Source organism: Strongylocentrotus purpuratus, unplaced genomic scaffold (assembly GCF_000002235.5).
Source record: "Strongylocentrotus purpuratus isolate Spur 01 unplaced genomic scaffold, Spur_5.0 spur5_scaffold_5, whole genome shotgun sequence".
NCBI lineage: Eukaryota > Metazoa > Echinodermata > Echinoidea > Camarodonta > Strongylocentrotidae > Strongylocentrotus > Strongylocentrotus purpuratus.
Window position 1 is genome coordinate 30,478,316 of NW_022145611.1, and position 21,074 is coordinate 30,499,389.

The 21,074-nt window shown below is 36.0% G+C and overlaps 1 protein-coding gene across 3 annotated transcripts in view; it reads left to right on the forward strand.

The window, feature by feature from the left end:
* Positions 1-20,279, forward strand: part of LOC764088 (protein numb) — a 38,010-nt gene extending 17,731 nt beyond the window's left edge. For all 3 annotated transcript variants that reach the window (XM_030999481.1, XM_030999480.1, XM_030999479.1), the window contains exons 2-9: positions 1,335-1,617; positions 3,250-3,324; positions 5,347-5,421; positions 10,864-11,004; positions 13,880-14,084; positions 15,670-15,876; positions 18,113-18,385; positions 18,664-20,279. In XM_030999481.1, coding sequence (XP_030855341.1) covers positions 1,492-1,617; positions 3,250-3,324; positions 5,347-5,421; positions 10,864-11,004; positions 13,880-14,084; positions 15,670-15,876; positions 18,113-18,385; positions 18,664-19,283 — 1,722 coding nt within the window. In that variant the 5' untranslated portion in view covers positions 1,335-1,491 and the 3' untranslated portion in view covers positions 19,284-20,279. The remainder of the gene's footprint in view (positions 1-1,334; positions 1,618-3,249; positions 3,325-5,346; positions 5,422-10,863; positions 11,005-13,879; positions 14,085-15,669; positions 15,877-18,112; positions 18,386-18,663) is intronic.
* The last annotated feature ends 795 nt before the right edge of the window (positions 20,280-21,074 follow it).

A 21,074-nucleotide genomic window follows, 5' to 3' on the forward strand; every position in this document is an offset into this window, starting at 1 on the left:
AAAAAGGGTATTATTACTGGGCTGGAAACAACTTGTTGCATTTCAAGTATTTTTATAGCTTGGCCTCCTTTTCAGTCCACCAGGGGTGTATTAGTTTCAGGTTTTTTGCCTGATTTTGTGCTGTGTTACAGCTCTGTTTCAAGCTTTTCCAGGCTTCGTTTATGAGGCATACCAGTCTTAAATACATCGTAGAACTCCAACATGTCGAGTCTTCTTTTCAGGCTAAATAATTTGGTAAAACCAAACCGGGTTCTGAAATCATTTCATCTTCACTAGTAAAAGATTTTGCCATATACACATACATGTACAACTGAAAATCCCTGGAAAGGGTGGGTGAAGTTAAAATTTGTCAGTTGATACACCATGTACAGCTGTACACTGTAGTCAACTGCTTCATAACACAGCAGAAATCATTGATTACATGCAATGCGATGGCAGGAAATTAATTTCATTGCCTGCTTCTTGTACTGTACATGTAAATGTCTCGGTTGGCAAGCACTTTAGAAAACGAGCTTTGTGCACCACTGAACTCTGCATAATAAGCAGAATTATGGCAGATGCTGTTATTCGTAAGTGCCCTAGCTTTTAAAGTCTCACTGAAACCAATTAATTACCTGTTACTGTTTCTGTCATAAAAACAATTTGCAAGGCATCAGTTTCAATACGCCTGTATTTGACTGGTATTTGTACACTCTTATGTTATAAAATAGTGTCTTCATATACATCAAATGTTTGACTGTATCTGTAAGTACCATGTGGGTTTTGTTATTATCTCCAAGTTTTGGCATCAATACAGTTTTATTTCACTTTCATGTAAATAAATAATTTCATTTACACAATGTAGACTTAACTTTGTTTTCTTGGATGTTCTGCAGCTGCTGCTGATTATACTTTCTGATTTTGCGTCATTATCACTTTTAATATTTATTTCAATTTCGTTTTAATTTTTTTTTCTTTCATGAAAAAGAACCAACAGTTAAGCACAGTACAATGTGCAGAATGTTTGGAGGAGAATCAAAGTTTCACTTCATCATACAGGAAATGGGTGGAGTGGGCAGAGTGTGATGTACATCTGTTGGATTCATTCTTCCATTGTGAAATTCATTTTTTGAAATATTGCTCAATGTACAGTACTTTCTAAAGGATTTTTTCCCATTTGATATCTTAGTTTTTAATGTACATGTAGTTCAATTTACAGTTGTAGTTCACTTGTATTTTTACACAACCTTACATTTTAATTTTGTTAACACCAGACTTTTATGTACGGTAGGCCTTTACATGTATGTTGATGATACTCAAATCTAGTAATATTTATTTTAATTTTCTTTTCCCAGGAAATTTTTCTTTGGGGGTTCGAGCAGCAAGCACAAGCGGCGCAACAGTGCTGACGAATCTACCGCCGGACCGAGCACCCCATCGGCGTCATCTGCAGCATCGCCCTCTCCGTCTCAGGGGCCACAGCGGAAGAGTAGGTTGCGACGCTCTCTGAGCATGAAGCGGCTACGGCGGAGCTTTCGTAGCAAGGATACGTCCTACGTGCCCCCGGCCAGCAAGCCACATCAATGGCAGCAGGATGAGAAGCTGGTCAGGGCAGGGACCTGTAATTTTACGGTCAAGGTATGTTTCTTCTCCTATGTTACATTGTATCTCATCAGATTATCTTTCTTTCAATCTGGTTTCCTATTATGCACACATAAATATGTGCATTAAGGAATGAAAATGCTATTCACAACATCTGAAAGCCAAATATTTGAAGAATTACATACCAAGACTACTAACCCAAAGCCTAGCCCACGTACCTCACATGCTTTTAAATTAGTGACCTCAGAGATGTAACATAGACCACCCCGTCTAATTTATCGATCCATTTGAACCTCAGAAAGGTGTAAAACTATGCAATCACTCAAAGATGTCAATTTTAAGCCTCTGTAAAGCATTTGCAAACCTCTAAGAGCATTTTGTCAGAATGTTTTGATATTCATATTTCAATTTCTGGTAGATCGAATCCCTGGCGGTTAACAGATTTACCCTACCTTTTGATTTCTACTTTCATAAAAAAAATCACCTTTCATTTTGGTTTGAAGTATTAGGATTTCTCTCCTATCCAAAAATAAGTAGAATCACGCTGCATTTAATTATTCTTGCTCATCTTGTCATCACTTTATGGCATTTTAATAGTGATTTGAGATGGGTCAGACAGTTACCATGACGATCAGACTGCTGTTTAAAATTCAAGAAACGTACTTGCCTTCAATTATGTGCTTATTAATATTGAAAGGTATATATTTACAAAACACTAGGCAAGAGGTTATTCTCACACAAAGTGGTTTTTCCCCTGTTCATATTTTCTATCAGTGTTGCTTTTAGCAACTACAGTGTACATGTATCAACTTAAAGTGCATGTTCACAGTAAACTGAAGCCATAAACATTAACTGAATTTCAGTGCTTTAGGGAGGAAATTTGATTGTTGTGTTTATAAGCGTGTCGTTGATTAGCTTGACATTCTTGGAAAGGTCAACTGTAAGGTTGAAGGGTGACCCCATACAGCACAAAGACTACTTTTGTGGCAGGAGGAAGGAGTAAGTGACGCAAATGAAATCACGGCCGAGATTGATAGAAGGCTTGAAGCCTTGCAGGCATGTCAATGTACATGTATGCAGATGAAATAAGTACAGAGCCTGAAACAGCCAGGAAGGACTAGCATTGCAATATAGGATTTAGAAATTGCCTGTTGATTGTAATGTTGAAAGATTGAGCACTAATTTGTGAAGGAAGGTTGACATTTAATAACCACGCACAATTTACTGATAAGTTGCTTTTAAAAGGTCAGTCACACCTCCTTTACCAGAAAACTTTCTAGATCCCCCCCCCCCCTGTTGTTGTAAATAAGAATTCAATCATGCACACTTGCAGTGTTTGAACAATTTTTTATTTCTACAAAGTCTTGTTATCAATCAGACAGAGGTATTGATTTACAAATTATGATAACTTATAATATCTCTGACCTTTTTCATACCTTTTTCATAAATATGATGTTCTTTTGGTTTAAACTGTAAAATAAAGGTTTCCTTCTACAGTATTTCAACTTTCTAAATTCATCAGCTTTTAAAAATTCATCAATCATGTATTCATACATGTGAAATTTGAATAATGGAGGCAAAATACACGTACACATGTAGGTGAATGAGTGAATGATGTTGTTTTATGATTGACATTTCCACACTCTATACTTTGTCTCTTCTTTACAGTACCTTGGTTCAATAGAAGTGGGAGAGTCCAGAGGCATGCAAATATGTGAGGACGCAGCCAGACAATTGAGGATGGTAAGTCAACATGGAAAGAGATATTATTATGATCTATATACAGTCCTGAGCAAACTTGGCAATCCCTCAGTCAAAAAGAAAAGAAAATTGGTATGGCATGCATGAACGCCCTTTACGATAACACTTGACGGTACACACATATTTCTAAAGTTATATCATCATGCGCTGGCTTTGATGTGACCTTTTATTGTTATTCGTAGGCTACTGTTTGGCCTTACATCAATGCAATTATTTCTTGCTTACCTACAACTATTAGAGGGGGTGGGATATAAACTGGTTTTTAAATCTGAAAGACCAAGCAAATTATTGTATAAAGTTTTCATTTCCGGTATTTCCATGCATAAGGGGGTGTTTACTTTGGATACAAATTAACCACAAAATACACAAATTTCTGTTTTTCTGTGCTGCTGTTTTTGTCAAATTTACAAGTGTTTTCAATGACAGGAAACTTGGCTAGAAATATGGAGACACTTCAGAGAAATGTAGTTTCACTATTCATTGATTTAGCAATTAATCTTTGTTGACTTTGTCCCTGCATGCATGGATACAAATACAGCAAAAACATTTCACCTCAACCGATTCATTTTGTTTGTTGAGGAACTGGAAGACAGACAGATTTCACACATATACATTTATGAGATTATTAACGATTTATTAAAATATGGCAATTTATCCTACACATTTATAAATGTACTGCATTTGAATTGAAAGGGTGTGTGAGCTTATGACGAAAAGACATAAACCAGACCACCAAACCATTTGTTTTTGTGGTTATTTATTAATTAAATTAATTTACTATGGAATCCATAACAGGGCAGCCGATATTTTTAATGCTATATTGTTACTAGCTAAACATGTGTATGTGATTCACATACATGTGTAGCTAATTATTTGTTGTATGGTGTAATACAGTAGGCCTACACGTCGATACAGTTTACATGTTCCTTTGCAAACATACACAGTACTGTACAGTCAGCACCTTGAAATTCAATCAATATGACAAGACAAGCAGAAAACATAACCATATGAGCTTGTATACAGTATGTAATTACTCATCCACCTTGTCGTGGGGTTTCTCTGATTTTACAAGTGAAACCAGATTCAACTGAATTCTGGAAGGGGTGTTGTCTGTCCTCCGTGCACAATTCATTGATTTTTAGGGAGTATAAAAATATAGTGAACCAGGAATGTGTGAGTAATTGTATGTTAGTGCTTGGGTGGGTGTGCATTCATTTTGTGTCAGCCCACATGTACATCAAGATAGTTCTGCATATAGGACTACATGTACACATGAAGAACACAAATTATTTAGTTTTTCATATATTCTCTTAAAGGCCCACTGCACTACTGGTAGCTACTTGCGCCCTCTATATAACAAACAATGCCTAATCAGTGACCATTGGTCCCCCATGATCCTCTTTTTCTTATGTTAACTGAGAGCTGAGTTGATGAGATAACCACCTGTCCAGTGACCTTGCAGGGCGGTCTAATCCCTCCTGTAAACTACGGCAGATAAGCTTTAAGTCTATAGATTCATGTGATAGGTACTTTTGTTGTCGTTGTTATTATATTATCACTTGTGAGAAAATGATGTGCTGGATACATTTGGCTGTATTTTAGAACATACATGTACATGTACGTAGTTAGTTATGTACCATACATTTGTGTGAGTTTTTTTTACACTAAATGACACATTGGTCAAGTGAATGCGAGAAGTATTTAGCCCTCTGTTGTAATCCCATCCAGCATCCACCAATTAGCATGATACTATCCAATTACAGAGTATCAATCTAGGGATGATCAAAATATTTCATTTCCTGTTTGCCCTATCAACTTCACCTCTATCAGCTGTGCCTCTAGTCATTTTAATTAGCCTCACTTTCACCCCTCGATCCTGTTTAGCATTCTCAAACAAAAGTCTTTCTGCCATTGATCCTTCTACATTTTATGTATTTCATATTATGAGTGTAAATGATAAGATAATAGACCAACTTTCATTGTGTTTTTTTTTCTACCTCACAGAATACAAGAAAAAAGCTGCGGGCAGTTCTCTGGGTTTCATCCGATGGATTGAGAGTAGTAGAAGAAGAGAGTAAAGTAAGTTTTGATGCAATATTGAATTGCCCAGGCCCCACCACTGATATTTATCTTTGCATATTTCACAGTTTCTTAAAATTGTATGCATTGCACGCACTGTGCTTGGATCTTCTTGGCTTTGTAAATTGGTTGCTTTTATTAATACTAAGTACATGTAATTTACTAACATGTACCTTCAAGTCACATGTGCAAGTGCATGACTACAAGTATGAGAAGGAACTCTAGAAGACATTACGTAGTGGGTGTGGTGAATAAATTATATTATTACTAACCATGCACATGCATTGGCGCCATCTGTATGTGTGTGTGCAGTCCCATATGTGAACGATGTAAAAGATGTAGGTTTGGGCCATGTCTAAATGGAATTGGATTTGCTTGTGGTTACAGTACTTACATGTAGCATATTCCATACCAAATATTCATTGGAGCAGTGAAGAAACAATCAAAATGCCATCTGTCTGGCAGAATTAGGGCCATAACTCTGTGTTAAAGTACATGTATATGAGTTAACCCCCTTCTAGCTTCAGACAGATGATACCCATATAGTTGTTATTCGAGTGCAATCAAAATTCATCATCATTTAGATAAGTTAGTAACAGAGGAATCCATTTATTTGCAGTAATGTGAGTCATTAAAGCATATTGATTGATGAGGTAATTGATGAGGTATGTATGTATGTAAAGGATGTATTCCTGAAAAATACTTGACACATGTGTCACAATTTGATTTCAAAGAATAGGCTTCAGACAATGTTGAGGAAAGCCCTCTTAGATATCAAGACATTTACCTACATTAGTCATCTGTATATTGGGTGATTTCAAGTTGGGTATTCAGTGTTGGTATTAGTTTGGTGTGGTGGCTGGTGTTAGTGTACTCACAACACCAACACCAGCTTTCGACACTGAACTTGAAATCAATCATTGTAAAATTGTAACCTGCAAACTACACATGTATGAAATTCAAAATATCAATGGCTATATGTGATACACATCCATTTCACAACATTCCAAATTACAAGATGACATGTGCAGTGTTAAATAACCCCCAAAAGGGAAAGAACAAGTACAATTTCTTCAATTTTTTGTTATCTTTAATTGTTTTTTCCCACCTACCGGTACACATCTTGTGTTGAGCAATTTTGTTTGTTGTATTTTGACCTTTGATATATTTGCAGTTCAATTGATATTTTTTTAAATAGTTCATGCATGAGGGTGTGTCTGCAATGCAGTGTTTTTCAATTTCCAGTACAAGGTCATTCATGCCTTGTTCTTCTTTGGTATTTTTAAATTTGGTTTTTGTGTTTGAGCATTTACAACATAATAAATTGGTTGGCATATACATGTATATATATATGGAGGCCATATTGATCACTCGTGGCATGAGATAACTGCAGTTAAAAGTAAACAATATGACAGTAAAAAATAAGTAGTCAAAAAGAAATCCTCTTGATTTAACAGCTCTATAGATCTGCTAATTTATATCACCCTTGAGTTTGAGTCCATTGTAAGTAACATGATGACATCATACTATGGGAGGTGTGAGTTTGTTTACATTGCATTAATGCAAAACAAACCCCTTTCCTTTTTTTCCAAGCACTTAAACAACCTTTGTATCATTTTTGTATTCTATTTTCAGGGTAATCATATAATTGGACAGGTACATATACATGTGCAAAGTCTGATGCTTAAAATGTTAAAGGGATCTGTAAAAATATGTAAACAAATCAGTTGGCTCAACCAACATGAAGAGTGTGGACTTTAAAGAAAGGCACATGTACAGTCTCAAGACAGTTGACACATGAGAGAAATGTAAAGGATTGGAAATCTGCCAATAATATATCTATACCGGTAGTTCACTGCACCACCTAATCGCCACTACTGAAACAAAATCTCTTTTGATTACATTTCTTATTTTCTGCTAAGAACTACAGTAAAGGTTCTTTTTATAGAATTCACTTACACCGTCTGTAGATTTATGTGATACTATCTGTATTGTAGGTATGTTTCAACAATTTTCAGATACCAGTTTCATATACAATCAATACATGTTATTCAAGACCAAACAAATTTGTCCCATATTGTATGTAATTACCAACCACATCTGAAAATTTAGTAATCTGATCTTTGTATTAAGTTAATATATCTGCTGAAACTGAGATCAGATCAAATAATGAAGCAAAATTATACATATGAAGTCAATTTATGCTTATAACTCCACAATATTTGGTATTGTATTGGACATATCATACAGCCATTATATAAAACCTGTACCATCCAACACTGCACCAATGCTGTTACTGGAGATATGGCATACATTATTACCAGGGCCTATAATACATGTACATGTAATATGAATTTGCTCATACCAAGATTGTGAAAATTTCCTCAAAAGTACATAGCCTGTAGGCCTGCATAATTAACATGCATCTCCTGTACCCAGCGGGCATAATTTTAGTCTGTAGATTGCATTATCAAGGACACAAACGTAATTGCTGAAGTTTAATTTGCATCTCTCTTGGCAGTCTGTGTATCTGTGTGCCATGCAGCTCTGGTGCTGTGATCATGGATGAATGACTTTGAGATGAATTTCCCTTTTTTCACGAATCTCGATTGAATATTAAAGATAAAGACCAGTTCTGGTCATGCGATTGCCTTGTGAAAGAAACGTGGAATCGATAAGAAAAGGTTGATCATGTAGCATATCAGTATTGATGTATACTGCAATTTTCAAGCCCAGTCTTGGTAAAGTTACAAGCACTATACACAGAAAGATGTATATGGGACTAGGGAAATGGGACAGATAGATATAATAATTTACCAAATATATCAATTAGTAGGCGGTTTCCCGGCAAAATTTGTATCACCACATATTAGTCAAAACATATTCATTCACATGATTGGTAATAAGAGCTTCCATTTCATTTTTTGAGAGGGGAGCGTTTCTAAAACTGGTCTTTACCTTTAAAGTTATGTAATGTATTCCTATTTCCTCAGTATAACCTTATTTCACTGGATTCTGGAGAACATGTTTTATATATGAAAGTAAAATTGGCTGCTATTTCTTCAAAGTGAAAAAAAGAACATAGGAACAAAGAGTGATTAGCTCTAGAAACCTGTAAAACAGCTCAGTTTAAACAAATATGTAATTACCGAGAGGAAATCTCACTTCCAATGTCCTAATTCACAAAGGTATCTGTCATGAAGTAGACATGAACAAAGAAAGTAATTTACACCATTTCCTTTTATGTAGTGAAACTTGAATGGAGAGGAAGAGCTATTCTCTAGAGAATATGAATCTTCAGACTATGGGATTGTATCTGTTGTTCCGATAAGATGTACCTGTAAAGTCAGATTAATAACTCTCTCAATTTCTCAAATATCTTACACAATGAAAAGCAATATCATGGATATGGCTGCAAATGTTTGGTCTTCTTTGACTACCCATCGTGTCATGTTATGTTCTCATGAGAAATCCCATATACATACCGGTATGCTTTTTAATTACTTGGCAAATATCGGTCCATATTTTTCATCAACATTAATCAAATATCGGTCCATATTTTTCATCAACATCATGTGGCAGATATTGTTTCCTCAAACATGTAATTCTTATGTACCTGTAGCTCATGTCTGTTGGCTTGTTTTCTTGAAAGCGGACCAACTTTAACCAGGTTTAAACTCAGACTGGTCGTCTGATTTTTTCTTCAACTTCTTGTGTGAATTACAGTCCTTCTGTAACTACATTTTTTAAGGAAAAGAAACATAATTCACATTACAGGATATTAGTTTTTTATCGTCATTTGATGACTTGATTCATTTTCTTTACTCATCTCATCTCAGAATAATTTTCTTGATTTTCTTTTTCCAAAATGGAGAATTCCAGAAATGGGTGAACTTATAGCCCTATACAGAATATTTTGGGAGGGGGGGGGGTGGGGTGGACTAGAAGGTCATGACCTTATAGGTCGTTTTGGACTGACATTTGCTTCAGCAGCTGTCATATGTGGTCAAAGTGCTGTTTGCTTCTATATACTGGAACTCTCAACCTGTGTATTGTTATATATAAACAAGTTTGTCCTATATTGGAGAACTATATGTATATTTTAGTTTAAATAAAAGAAACTGAAGTACATGTAAGGACAGATTAAGTAATTTAATGAGACATGAAATTGGAGCTTTTTGTATGCATTCATACATTTCAAGAAAACTAGAATATTGAATTTAGCCATTATGTGGAGATGTAGTCTACTGTATATTATGTGCATATTTTAGTCTTGAGTGGCTGACCCCAGGGGTCCATGAATGGCATGATTACTATGATCAGTCATCAATCTGACAGTTTTCCCCTGCAGAATATTGCCTCGATCAGCCTTCAAAACCCCCAATTGATTTGAAAGGGAGGTTTGAGTATGAATTTTGTCATTGTCCCCGGTGTGCCCTTGCTATTTTTAATCTACTCACAAAATCGGTGTTCCGGTAAATTCTAAACCTGTGTGTATGCATGCTGCATGTTGTTACCACGCAGTGTGATGAAGATGGAGGTATGTTAATTCAGAGGGAAAGAGAATAATGCCTAAATTAGATTTACTACTCTACGTATCTAGGCCTACAGAAAACGTGTGATCAACCATATGTCTTTACATGAATTATTACTTGTGGCAGTATAATCTGTTAATTTAAAAACAAGGAAAATTTATTGTATTCCCAACATCATATTGCTGTGACACTGAAACCAATTTCATTCTCTCTCTCATGGACTCCTTGTGGCTGTGTATGGTTCATAATGTGCCATTATCGAATTGGATACATGTACATGTATCTCATTTTGAAGCAGCAATATGTTGTTCATCTTTTTTTATAGAAGCTTCAGTTTTAAAAAGGTTGTTTCTCCCTTTGAATAGTAAAATAAAAAATTTCCCCCTATATGTTCCTGGCATGCTGGACTTTCATTTTATTTATTTCTCTTTGAAGCTTTTAAAGCTGACATGCTTTCCAAGCACATAATTATTGATATTACTAAGGCCAAATATAAAAAATGTGAAGTTTTTCGTCTTCGCGCCCGCCTCCTTTTTGGTCGCCCCTCCTTTATTTTTTACTATTTGCTATTCAGAAAAAATAAAGCCTGTGATATACATTTTGTTTAAATAGCTTCTAAAGTGATACAAATCATTTGTTTTGTCATACATTACATCAGTATACTCACATAGCACAATATCTGTGAATAAATAGGCTTGGTCAGCTATAATTAGCATGGCAGCCATCTTGGGAAAAAAATGCAGAATAGTGAAAAGTAATGCCTTGCCTCTTCCTTTTTTTAAAGTCTGGATGAGAAACACATTATTTTTGTTATTTGGCCTAACATGTATCTTTGTCAAATTATTTTGATGTTTTCCCTAGTGAATATGCATGATGACCTATTTCCTTTTTTGTTTGTTTCCTGCAGGGCCTTATTGTTGATCAGACCATAGAAAAAGTGTCCTTTTGTGCACCTGACCGCAACAATGACAAGGGGTTCTCCTATATTTGCAGAGACGGTACTACCAGGAGATGGCTATGCCACTGCTTTCACTCGCTACGAGAACCCGTGAGTAAAACTTCCTCATTAATCTAATGTTCATATTTGTATGTCTCCCCCGAGTTGATCCCTCCCATCTTAACATTTTCCATTTCTGTAGGAGCACCTGTACTATATTCTTTACAAGCTTTGATCAATGAACGGAACAAACAGTATACATCACAGTACATGTAGCCAAACAGTGTAGCAAGTCTCAGCGTGCATCAATATTGTCGGTATTTGAATTTTGAAATTATGTGCATTTCATAGTGCCTTAATTTTTATACGAGATAGAAATATGCATACGCGCATCTCAGTCATTCATTATCACTTTTAGCCATGGGTTATCACTTTTTTTATTGGAACTTTTTTGCATGTGGGCGCGGTAGGAAAGAAAGTTGCACAGTCACGTAGTGTCATTTGACCATTTAGACTGCCTACAATACTTGAAGTTGAGCCCGCTTTGTAATCATACATGTATGTGCTGAGAGCAAGAAGGGAGTTAATTTACAACAACATTCAACCCCGGTGGGGTCACTCCCCTGCAAAGAGTGACACGTATGACCGTTACCACCAATGCATATAACCCCCTTTTGCGGTCAATTTCAAGGACATTTTGTGAAACTTAACCCCCTTTTTTTTACGTCAAAACAAGGACAAAATCGTACTTTGGAATACCCCTATTTATAAGATTGTAAGGACACTTTCGCAAATTTACCCCTATTTTACCATATTTCAAGGACAAGACTTGGCTCCGAGAATTTTTCTTCCCGGTTTTCTCTTTTCCCTTTTCCTGACCCCCATTTATCAATTTCGGGGACACCTGTGCACCCCTATTTTCTTTATTTCGAGGAATATTTTGTCCGCGGACATTGCTTGAAATTGACCCCTTTTTCCGCGATTTTGGTAACGGTCATGCGGTCCGGAAGTCACATTGAGTGACCCCACCGGGCATTCAACACAGATTTACACACTTCTGGCTCTCAAAACATGGTATGGTGTAGTTGCACATATACTGTAGGTGCATGTATGAACACATCCCCTGCTCCTCCCTTTTAGGTATGTCCTATTTAGTACCGGTAAGTCTTCAATCCTTCTTATGCTCATGGATTTGCTTTTAGACCAAAAAATAGATAATCTCTAGTAACATAATCTCTTTGAAGGATTAGACAATATCGGAGGGCTGGATTTCCTAGGGATGACTGTAATGACCACGTCTAAAGCTCTGCTAGGAATAAATGGAACAAGGGGATGATCCTATGCATCATAACCCCCATGCAGTGGCCTGATTTTCCAGTAGAAGCTAGCTCAAGCGAGACACTCAATTCCATAGACTGAAGGGACATGTCAAGGCTACTTCCTGTAAAGAATACCCATTGTGTCCCCAAAAGCTTTATAAATTCTTGTTTCTTTTAATACCCAGAAGGGAAGAGGAGAAGTGCTTGAATAGCAGGCTATGTTCTAAATATAATATTTGGTGGCTAGAACAAAAGAAAATAATATGGCCATAAATACACTTGTGGGGGGGGGGGGGGGTTATTAAGGATGCATTTGACCTACAATGTACGTGATATGCTCTGTTTTTGTCTTGTTTGTTTTTTGTCATACCTACTAGACTCTATTTTTAAAAGTTGATTTGTTTGCAATATAGAGCGGGGGAAAAGACTCCCCAAAATAATGAATAAATGGGGTAAAAATATACATTTGTGGAGGTATTTGAAGATGCATTATGCTCATATGATACACTTTTTTTTTGTAATAAGGAACCATGTAAAAGAAATTTTTTTTTTTGGCTAGAACAAAAGAGAATTGTCACAATAAAGACTGTTGTTGAATTTGTAAAATGTACATTAGGCATGACTTTTAACTAGAAGGCACCATTTAAATAAATGAGAAACTGTAAGATATAAATGCATTACTTGTCAGGCATTTAATAATGCATTAGGCTTATTATGATAATCTTTTTAGTAGGCAACCTTTAAATAATAGAAGGAAAGGAAATGTAGCAAATAATACACTTGTGAGGTACTTGTAAGGATAAGTGAGTCCCATCCTATCTTTAGAATACGTGATGAGCAATCAACTGGCTAGGGAATACCAATCCAGGAAATTATACAGTGATTGAAGTTATGATAAGAGTTGAGTATTTTGTTGAAGAGTTTATCCCAACTGTCATACCACCTATAAAGCAGACGTCTCGAGAGGATTTTCCATATGCATAAATCCTAGGCAAGAACTTATCCGGATTTGCTGAAAAGGGTCTTGGAAAACGGTTTATAATATGTAAATGGCAAATAAATGAATTTTTCATTCTGAGGGTTTTAAAATGACAGATTAATGCCACAAGTATCTGATGGCAATTTTCTTTTGAATAATAAAAAACGTCTTTATAAAGCTGTTTATCCATTTTATTCTCATAGGATATTGGCCTATTTACAATGTATACATGGCAATTTCTCTTTGTTAACATTCTATGCAAATGTAGATCTCTTGACCAAATGCATGTACCTTACATGTAGTAAAGAAGAAGAAAAAAAAAAAGTTGGCTTCTTCTTGTGCATCAAGCTTACAACCAATACTATTCTTGCATTGATTGTAAAAAAATAAACTGAAAACAACCTTATTTTTATCCAAAGAACAACAAATAATAAAATTTTATGGATATGGCAAATGGCAGAACATTTTCATAATTGAATTGAAAATGATCCATCTCAACTACATATAGGTGTTATTGCTCCATCTACAGGCACAGCACACAATTTCATGTCACCTTCATTTTGAATGGTTCATTTGACATCCTAGTATGTTCTATTCTTTTTCTCTCTACAGCACATAATTTTAAGTCACCTTCCTTTTGAACGGTTCATTTGACATCCAAGTATGTTCTCTCTCATGATTATCTCAGGGTGAGCGTCTGAGCCATGCGGTGGGTTGTGCATTCGCAGCATGTCTGGAGCGCAAGCAGCAGAGGGACAAGCTGTGTGGAGTCAAGGTGGAGTTTGATGTCAACAAGACCAGCTTCACAAGACAAGGATCCTTCCGAGTAACCACCATGACCGAGGCTATGGAAGCAGCCGATGTGAACACAACGGAAGAGAAGGAAAATGAAGGTATGGAACTGATTTGAGTGATATGCAGCGTGAAGGGACCTTGGATGAAGCAGGTTTCACAAGACATAATAACATAATAATCATGATTGATATTATGATGGAAAATACAGATAATAGGTATAAAAATAGAGCAAAGCAATAGTTTCATGTGAAAATGAAGGTTGTTGTACTATGCCTAAATCCAGACCGTAAAATACTTGCAAACAGACTTGAAAATCTGCAAGCAAAATCATTATTCTTCATTTTGAAAAGAGGACTTTTTCAATTTGGTTTATCCTCATTTAAACAATAATCAGCTAAAGCATGTAAAACAAAACAAAAATTAAGTTTGTTCAAACTTCATTTTAAAAGAACAAAATCTCACTTTTGTAGTGGCTGTCTTGAATTTGTTTTGATTTTGAGCCAATGCCCTCAAAATGTTATGAATTGTCTTGCTCGGGGGAAAGTGCCCCCTGCTTTGTGAAAGGCGGCACTAGTAGCAAGTAACCCTCTGTCTGTCTGTCTGTCTGGGACTGCATGGGACATCCCCTAGCTACTGCTGTAAAATGTTCGATTGTGTTACTTCAAGTCCTCTCCATGGGGGATGGAATGTTCATGTCCTAGGGCCATTTCAGCTGAAGGTTATACCCCATACCCCATACCCCTCAGAAAGATGGAGATAGATGTGAGCATAAATGGGCTTTTGTCATATCAAGGAGATCATTGGTTTTATCAGCCACGTCAAGTGTAGCTGGAATCCCTCTCAAGGATGTGTCAGTCACTTTCAGATAACTGTTACAGCTTTTACTTTCTTATTTACAACAGAATGTCTTGAAGTTGTAGGGTCCTTATTTCACAATACGGGTAAATGAGCAGGCAGTATATATGTGAACATGCATTGAGGTAGCCTGTGATGATCATCACAAAAGCAACAGTGTTCCTGTTTTGAGCAAAAACACCTGGTATTACAAAATATGACTTTCATAGCACTCTGACGAAGTGACTAAAAATAATTAGACTCAAGTTAAAAACTGTTCGTATATACATTGCTGATATAAAATAAGTAATACTAAAGGTCTATCAAAATATATCAATGCTTATGCCTCCTGGTATCAATGATTTAATGTAATACTTATTTGACTGCACCGCTTGATAGTCTTTTGTAACAAATGATGATCACTTTAAGTGCTTATTGTTGGGAAAACCCCTTAATCAGGATAGACAGGTAGAAGAGGAATTGCCCTGTAGCCATATGATACTATCATAACAGATGAATAACACCTGTTCTAGATTAAAGGGCATAATATGACTTGAACTTATTTTATTTTTTAAAACAAATCTCACAACATATGAAGGAATAAAACAAACAATTTAACCCAAATGAAGACTACATATTAATATAATGGCATGTTAAATTATCATCTCTTCAGGTTAAACCCAAAACTATTGCATAGTGAAATTCTGCAAACTATCATCCGATATCACTGTGTTAGATATAGCTTTCCGATGATATATAATTGATCCATTTTATTTTTCAGTTTGGATATTGTCTTTGAGATGAAACATCATGTTAATACACATCTGTAATCATTTTACATTACCACAGAGATGCCAGTTGCAAAGAATGTTGCCCCACTACCACATGCTATCCCAAGAAGACATGCCAGCAGTGATATGCTGATCAGGCAAGGTTCTGTACGCCTTGGAAAGATCAACGAGGCCACACCATTCAAGCGCCAACTCTCCCTCAATCTCAAGGAACTGCCTTCTACGTTACAGCGCCAACAGCAAGTTCTGCAAACACACCCAGAAGGTACGTTTGAAAAAGAAGTGATGTTCAACAGGACTTTAAATGAAAAAAAGTTGGTGTGGAGCCCTGTACGGAACCTTATATGTGCTCTAATTATGTCAAGTCTATTGAGCTTTCCTGGTCCAAACCTACTTGGTTGCAGTATGCTCTGTCTTATAGAACTTGTGCTTTCTATAGCACAAAACCATTTGTCATGAAAGAAATTGTTATTAGTTTAGTATAAACCCTGATCATCAGCAGTCACGCTTAAACTGTAAATTATGAAAGTTATGAGGGCAACTGTTAAATCTGCCTGCGTAATGTGACATTTCTTTCACATCTGGTTTGTGAATATAACTGTAAATTTTTCATTTGGCAATGATATGATATGCACGGGAATCCCTGTGATTTTTTTTCTTCTTTTGGTGACAATTCTGGAGAATCTTTTACATACCGGTACATTCAATACTCTCATTTAAATTGTTGTCTATCACCATATGATATCCCTCACTCTGAACTATAACGCACATACAAAGATAAAAAGATACACAATGTACATCTTTCCCACTACCCCCCAACCTTCCTCATTTTGAATATAGAATAATGAATATGAAAATCCATAAACAGGGACAAAATTGGAGATGTGCCAACTATGCTTTCATAATTTGTTTGACATTCTGTCGCTTCGTAATTACACTGGGAAACTAACTTTATTAGACCTTATCCCAAATGAAATTTCAAGGAAGTCGTTGATGGGTGGTAGATCCATTTCCCTAATGGATTGCATTCCATTAATGAGTTCAGTGATATGCATGGAGAGTATATTGCTGAATAATTTTTTGCAAAAAAAAAAAGGGAAAAGGTTCCATCGTCTAAAAGTATTGTCATTGCTTTGCACATGCTACCAGTTATATCTGCATGTATGAAAAATCACTTGTACTTGTAAAATTGTAACCTTGAATTTCTGCAAAGGAGGTAGTCATTTAAAAATATATATGAAGATTATTCAAGATATTATGACACACGTTTATGAGTTGCGTGAATATACTCTTATGGATAAATTTGCTAGAATATTCAGAATCTTTTGAAGACAGCCTCTTCTCATCAATGAAAAGATTATTTTTCATGTTGTTGAAATATTTATTTTTAAAAATCTTTTAGAATTTAAAATTCTAATTGTAACATTTGTACAGAATTTGTTTAAATACAGTATGATCAAGTATGTGTATGTATTTAGATATGAGCTTCTCCAGTGGCTTTTTATTTGAGATGTCATGTTGACAGCTGTTTAAATTTGATGGCTAACCAAACCAGAAAGACCGAAATCTGACAATTGTATTTTGGGTACAGGCCAGTACTATACTCTGGCTTCACTCTTGTATTGTAAATTGTGTTGTTTGTGTAGGAAGAAAAAAGATAACGAGGTGGAAAAACCTTACATGTATGAAGATAGGAATAGGAAGTACACTTAAATTAGGAATGGTGAGGGCTTACAATGTACGAGGGACATTGATCTCTTGCTTACCAGTAACAGGACACCATAGATATATGTCAGCCTGTCACCATGTAAACATCAAAGTGCATGCATACATGTAGCAATAGATCAAGTGCTGATGACATTTAAACATTGGCAACCAGTGTCATTCACATAAAGCCATTGTACATGCGCATCTCTGGGAGAAAGAGAGAGAGAGAGATATATATAGGAATCTTGTTAGTTGGTTGCTGAATGGAAAGTAATGTGGTTTCCAAAAATTCTGTATTATTCAAGGCACATGTAGCACATATTAACTTCTTGATATCATGATGGCTGCTTTACAGGACTAAGGGTTGATGATGCAACTCAGAAAGATGTTAAATAACTGATTTGAACTTTTGAAAACGGCTACATGGAGTAGGTTTAGAAATAATAAAACCTTTGAAATACCTGTCGAATGAAAAGGAAAGTGTTCGTGGAATTAAATTTCTTTTATTCTGAAGTATGTTTTACTTAATGTTTTATTGCTGCTATAAATGAAAAGGACAGAATAGATTAGGCTAGACAGTAATTTCTTGGAAATGAAAGGGAATGTCATATATTCTGAAGATCTGTCTTTTTTATGATAATAGTAATGACAATGGAAGAGAACAGGAACTTGCAGATATTTGTCTTGGAAGTTTATGAGACATGCTTTTTTTAAGTATCTCACAACAATAGTTGATAGGGTGTTTGTACCGTTTAACACAAAAAACAATCTCTTTGACCTGTTTTGTATTCCAGTATCACCACCCACATCACCACAAGAAACCCCAACCCGCACACCAGCAACCAACGGTCACTCCTCTATAACCAACGGTAGCCGAGAGGCAGGGGGTCAGCAGGATGAAGAGTCTATATCATCAGCCTGTGCTCAGCTTTCTTCAGGACTCTTCCAGCTGTCCAAAAATGAGGCATCTGCTGCTGCTGCAGCTACCCCTCCACCCATCCCTCAGAGACCCAATGCATCACAGAGGTTACCTGCAGAGAGCAGAACTCAGGGTGTACCTCAACCAGGTGAATAATTGTTACTATAAATCCATATTTATGAAGTGTAATTTCCTTGTTAAATGCCAGGCATTTGTGCATGATGCCTTGGATTGAATTGATGATCTTTTTTTATTTTATTTTGAGAATATTGCCAATTTGACACATGGTGATGTAAAATGTGTTAAAAGAAATGGCTACAAAAGAAATGGCTTGTTGAGTTTAGTTGGATTCATTACATAAGAACAAAGCAAACATAATTAGAATGTAACACAAAGTTAATCTACTTGTACATTATTCCCTTTTAGGTATACTGAGACCTGAGCCAGGCCCTATCAAGCAGAAGAACCCCTGGGAAGGATCACCAATGGCACCCCCCGCAGGACAAGTGCAACCGACCCCTCCACCCCGCCCCAAACCAACCCCAGGTCTCACTCAGATTACACCCATGCCTGGTACAGCCATCAACCCTTGGGCAGGAGCCACCCCTCCCTCACTCAATCCATCTAGCAGGCAGAATGACCAATGGTCATCGCAACCCATGGTCACCCCTAATCCGTTCGGCACACAAGGCGCTGTCAACGGGCAACAGGTTGCATCGGTACAGGTGCACGGTGGAGCAATGCAGAACGGAGTCGGCATGCATCCTCAGCCTATCTCTTCTAACTTCAACAATGCCAACAACATGGCCCTCCAGCAGCAGCAGCAGCAGTATTCTGTAGCTAATCAAGGAGGAGTTGGTGGTGTGTCTGGTGGTATCGGTGGATCATGGACAGCTGACCTGTCAAGGACTTTACCCCAAAATGCATACTCTGCAAATCAGCAGCAGTCCCCTGCATGGTCTGGCCCTCCACCCAACCAAACATCACCGCCACAAGCAAATAATCCATTCAACAATGCTGTCAAAACCTTTGAAATCAACCTATGAGAGTTCTGAAGTGTAGAAAAGTATTAGCATCTCATCGTAAAGAGTGAGAGGAAGAGAAAGACCTGCTGCCTTACAGATACATATGGACAGTGTATCCTTTATCGTTAGGCACAGACAATAGTTTATTTTATATTAAATTAAGGCATTTGATGTTCAGCTTTTATTGCACCTTTATACCAACAAATGTTCAGTACTGTTTAATATAAATTGACAAATTCTTGAAACGTATTCTCTTCTGCCATCTGTGGCCGGTATGAACAGCCCAATTCTTTATGGCTGTGATATTGAAGTAGTTTTTTATTAATTCATCTTTATTGTAACAAAAGTCAACATTCAAATATAGAATGAATATGAAAAACCCAGGTCCGAGGTTTACAAATGAAAGTAGAAGTTCCTCAGGCAAGGTAACATAACTAGTACATAACAATGTGCAGGGGGACAAAACATGGATACAGACATAGATGCCAAATGAAATAAATAGTTAAAAACTTAACTCTGAAATAATTGAAAACAAAGAAAGGAAGTTAGATGAAGATATTTATTATTAATCAGCCATTTGGTTTTAGAGAAAAAATATGGACACCAAACCAAAGAGAGTCAAAGTGGTTTATTATTATTTATTTTTTTTCTTTCTTTAATTCTTGTTTAAAAGAACCCCTTTCATGCATAAAATTCTGTGAAGGTGGTGGCATGTACTTGAAGATAACCAGAGATTAAGGTTTTTAACTATTTTCAAAATTCATAGCACAAAATATACAGTATATGCCATTAATACTAACAATTCATGTCTCTAATTAGTAGATGAATCTCATTTTAATCCATTATAGATGATCTGAATGGAAGATCATTTCAATTTTGTTAAGACCTGAAATTAAAGATGTAGTAAATCTGTCATGCCTTTATTAACAATTTAACAGGGTGATATCTTCAGGAATGTGAGAAGTAGTTTCAATAGTATAAGTTCCATGAAAGAGAACAAAATTTAATTTAAAAAAATATTTTTGCCCCAATAATTCACATGTGAATTGAAGCCATACAATAGAAGGGATTTGCACGACGTTTCTGATGAGCTCTTTGAAAAAAGGAACATTCAAGAATTTCCTTTACATTTATTCTTCACTTTTATGAAATACAGTTTTTTCAGTCCTATGAGAGCAACCTGTATTCATTAAAATCAAGTACAATAGTACATACATGTACATATATCCCCCACCCCCCAAACAAAAAACAGAAAAGAGAAAACGTCTGAACCCTCCATTTGCAACTTCTCATACACATTCTGTAACACTTTATACTATAAAGAGAAAAACAGTTTTCTAAAGATATATTGGTGTTATTATTATTCAAAATATTCATTATTTCACCAAATGGATGGGCTCACAATGCTAGACTTCAAGCTTTAATTGTCCCTGAATGAAATACATAGCGGTACTGTATAAAACAAATTATGAAATGCCCATAATTCAAAAAATGTAACCTGTTTTCTGTTTACATTGATAGGATTGAGTTGTTTTGATTCTTGTAATCATCTTACTTGTAGACTCCACAGGTAGCAGTACTAATCTACATTCACAGTCATGTTTTCACTCCTATAATTATATGAAAGCTACGCTTGGATGAAACATCATCGGACATCACACTTTAACACAGATGCTTACAAAAATAATGGAGGTCCATGTGATTGTAAATTTATTTTGTTCTATTTGTAACTTGAAATGCATCGTGGAAAGGGAAAGTGCTTGTTTATGTATATCATTTATAAAACAAATTATGTATTTATTCTTGTCTTTT